At 39.2% G+C, this 2,106-nt stretch overlaps 1 protein-coding gene across 1 annotated transcript; it reads left to right on the top strand.

The window, feature by feature from the left end:
- Positions 1-1,001: 1,001 nt before the first annotated feature.
- Positions 1,002-1,961, top strand: EMH_0052010 (uncharacterized protein; the record flags this gene model as incomplete). Its single annotated transcript, XM_013496823.1, has 1 exon — positions 1,002-1,961. One exon carries the CDS (start codon positions 1,002-1,004, stop codon positions 1,959-1,961), a length of 960 nt encoding a protein of 319 aa, XP_013352277.1.
- Between the last annotated feature and the right edge of the window lie 145 nt (positions 1,962-2,106).

Here is a 2,106-nt window from a genome sequence, read left to right as displayed (position 1 = left end):
TATATATATATATATATATATATATATATATATATATATATATATATATATGTATGTATGTATGTATAATCGATTGTATTATATTAACATAATACAATCAACTGATAATAATAATAATAAAGTATATTAATATATTTAATACTATTGTGTTGTTGGTGTATAATTATATTAATAAATAGCTTGAATTGTTTAAAATATAATTCTGAGGTTTTGTTGTCTTGACGAGAAGGCCGCTGCTGCTGCTGCTGCTGCTGCTGCTGCTGCTGGCGGTGACCACTGGTCTGGTCTTGTGCTTCTTACACTTCAGGGGCTGGCTAGGCTCAAGCTCTGCGGTTTTTTTTAATTAAATTGCTTAATAATAATTAAAACAATTGAAATGAATTTATATTTTATACAAAAAAACAAAAAAGCAAATAAAAGCTGGCTGTATACAGACTGCACCGAGAAGGGGGGCCCTGTGTGTGGAGTGTATAGGCAGGTCCCCTCTTGCGGTGTATCGGCACCTAGTGTATTTTTCTGTTAGCATTTAATTTTATAATTTTATATTTTCTGTTTTATTATAAATATTAGATCATTTGGTCTTTATTTTACGGCGTTTGTTGCCGCTTTTATCCTGTAAGCAGGGCCCCCACCACAGCTGTCTGTACACCTGAGAAGGAGTATAGTATAGCATCGACGCTTCTGCAGCAACGAACTCGATTTCTTTTCTTTTCCTTTTGGATAAGTACAAGTGAGGGGCTGTGGGTAGCTCTACAGGCCAGGGGCGGAAAGAGAGCTGAGCCCCTATAGAGACAAGCACACACCTAAACCCAACTGCAACATAAACAGATTATATTAATAGAGGTTTTATACTGTTCTTTTATCAACATACAGACAGAGATATAAAGTTTTCATATTATTAAAGGGGTTTTATTATATTACATCAACAAATAACACACTCTGTTGCTGCTACTTGTGTTTATTTTTTTTTTTTTTTTTTTTTTTTTTTTTTTTATCTTACAATGCGGAGGGGAGAAGGCAGTGAGGGGCCCAAGGCCACAAAGACAGCCGAAGGTACCCACCACCAAAAGAAAGAGAAAGAAGAGAAAAGAGAAAAGATAGAGAAACGTCAGGACAGAGAAGATGAGAGGAGGGCGGAGAGAGAAGAGGATAGAGAAGAGAAGAGGGAAGAGAGAGAAAAGAAGAAAAAAGAAAGTCAAAAAGAAGAGAGAGAAGAGAAAAAAGCAGAGAAAGAAGAGAGGAGACAAGAAAGAAAAGAAAAAGAAGAGAAAGAAGAAAAAGAAGAGAGAGAAGAGACAGAACAGAAAGAAAAAGAAGAGAAAGAGAAACAAGAAGAGAGAGAGAAAAAAGAAGAAAAAAAAGAAGAGAAAATGCACAAGAAAGAAGAAGAAAAAGAAGAGAAAAAAGAAAAAGAAAGAGAGAAAAAAGAAAAAAAAGAAAAGAAAAAAAAAGATAAAGAAATAAAAGAAAAAAGAAAAGAAAAAGAAAAAGATGAAAAAGAGACAGAAACAGCAAACCCACCCCCACAAGAACCCCCCCCGCCGCGTCGCAGCAGCACAACCAGCAGCAGCAACAACCCCACCCCCACCCCCAGCAGCAGCAGCAGCAGCAGACGCAGCTCAGGGTTGGAAAGAGAGGATAGAGAAGAAGCTGGTGCTGCTGCTGCTGCTGCTGGTGGTGGTTCTGTCTCTTTGTTAGAGACAGCAGCAGAAGATATGAAGCTGAGCACCGAAATAATAAAAGAAGCAACAAAGGAGACAGCTATAGATGCAGCAGCAGCAATAAAGGAGACAGCAAAGGAGACAGTTGAATGGCTGAAGCAAATGAGTAAGGATGCAGGAGAGATTATGGGGATGTCTTGGGAAGCAGCAAAAGATGCAGCAGCAGATGCTGCTGCTGCTGCTGCTGCAAAAGAAAAAGAAACCAGAGCTGCTGCTGCAGACTATATACACCCCAGTTAATCACTCACAAACACACCAACTGCTCCTGCTGTTGCTGCAGTTGCTGCTGCTGCTGCAGTAGCAGCAGCAGCAGCAACTGAGGCAGGCAGGTAACACAGGATACACAAGAAGATGCATCTGCTGCTGCAGCACAGATATACGCAGA

The sequence above is a fragment of the Eimeria mitis genome, genomic scaffold, assembly GCF_000499745.2.
Source record: "Eimeria mitis Houghton genomic scaffold, Emh_scaff2319, whole genome shotgun sequence".
NCBI classification, from domain to species: domain Eukaryota; phylum Apicomplexa; class Conoidasida; order Eucoccidiorida; family Eimeriidae; genus Eimeria; species Eimeria mitis.
The sequence above is the reverse complement of the archived record's forward strand: the minus strand, read 5'-3'. Positions and strand labels throughout refer to the sequence as shown.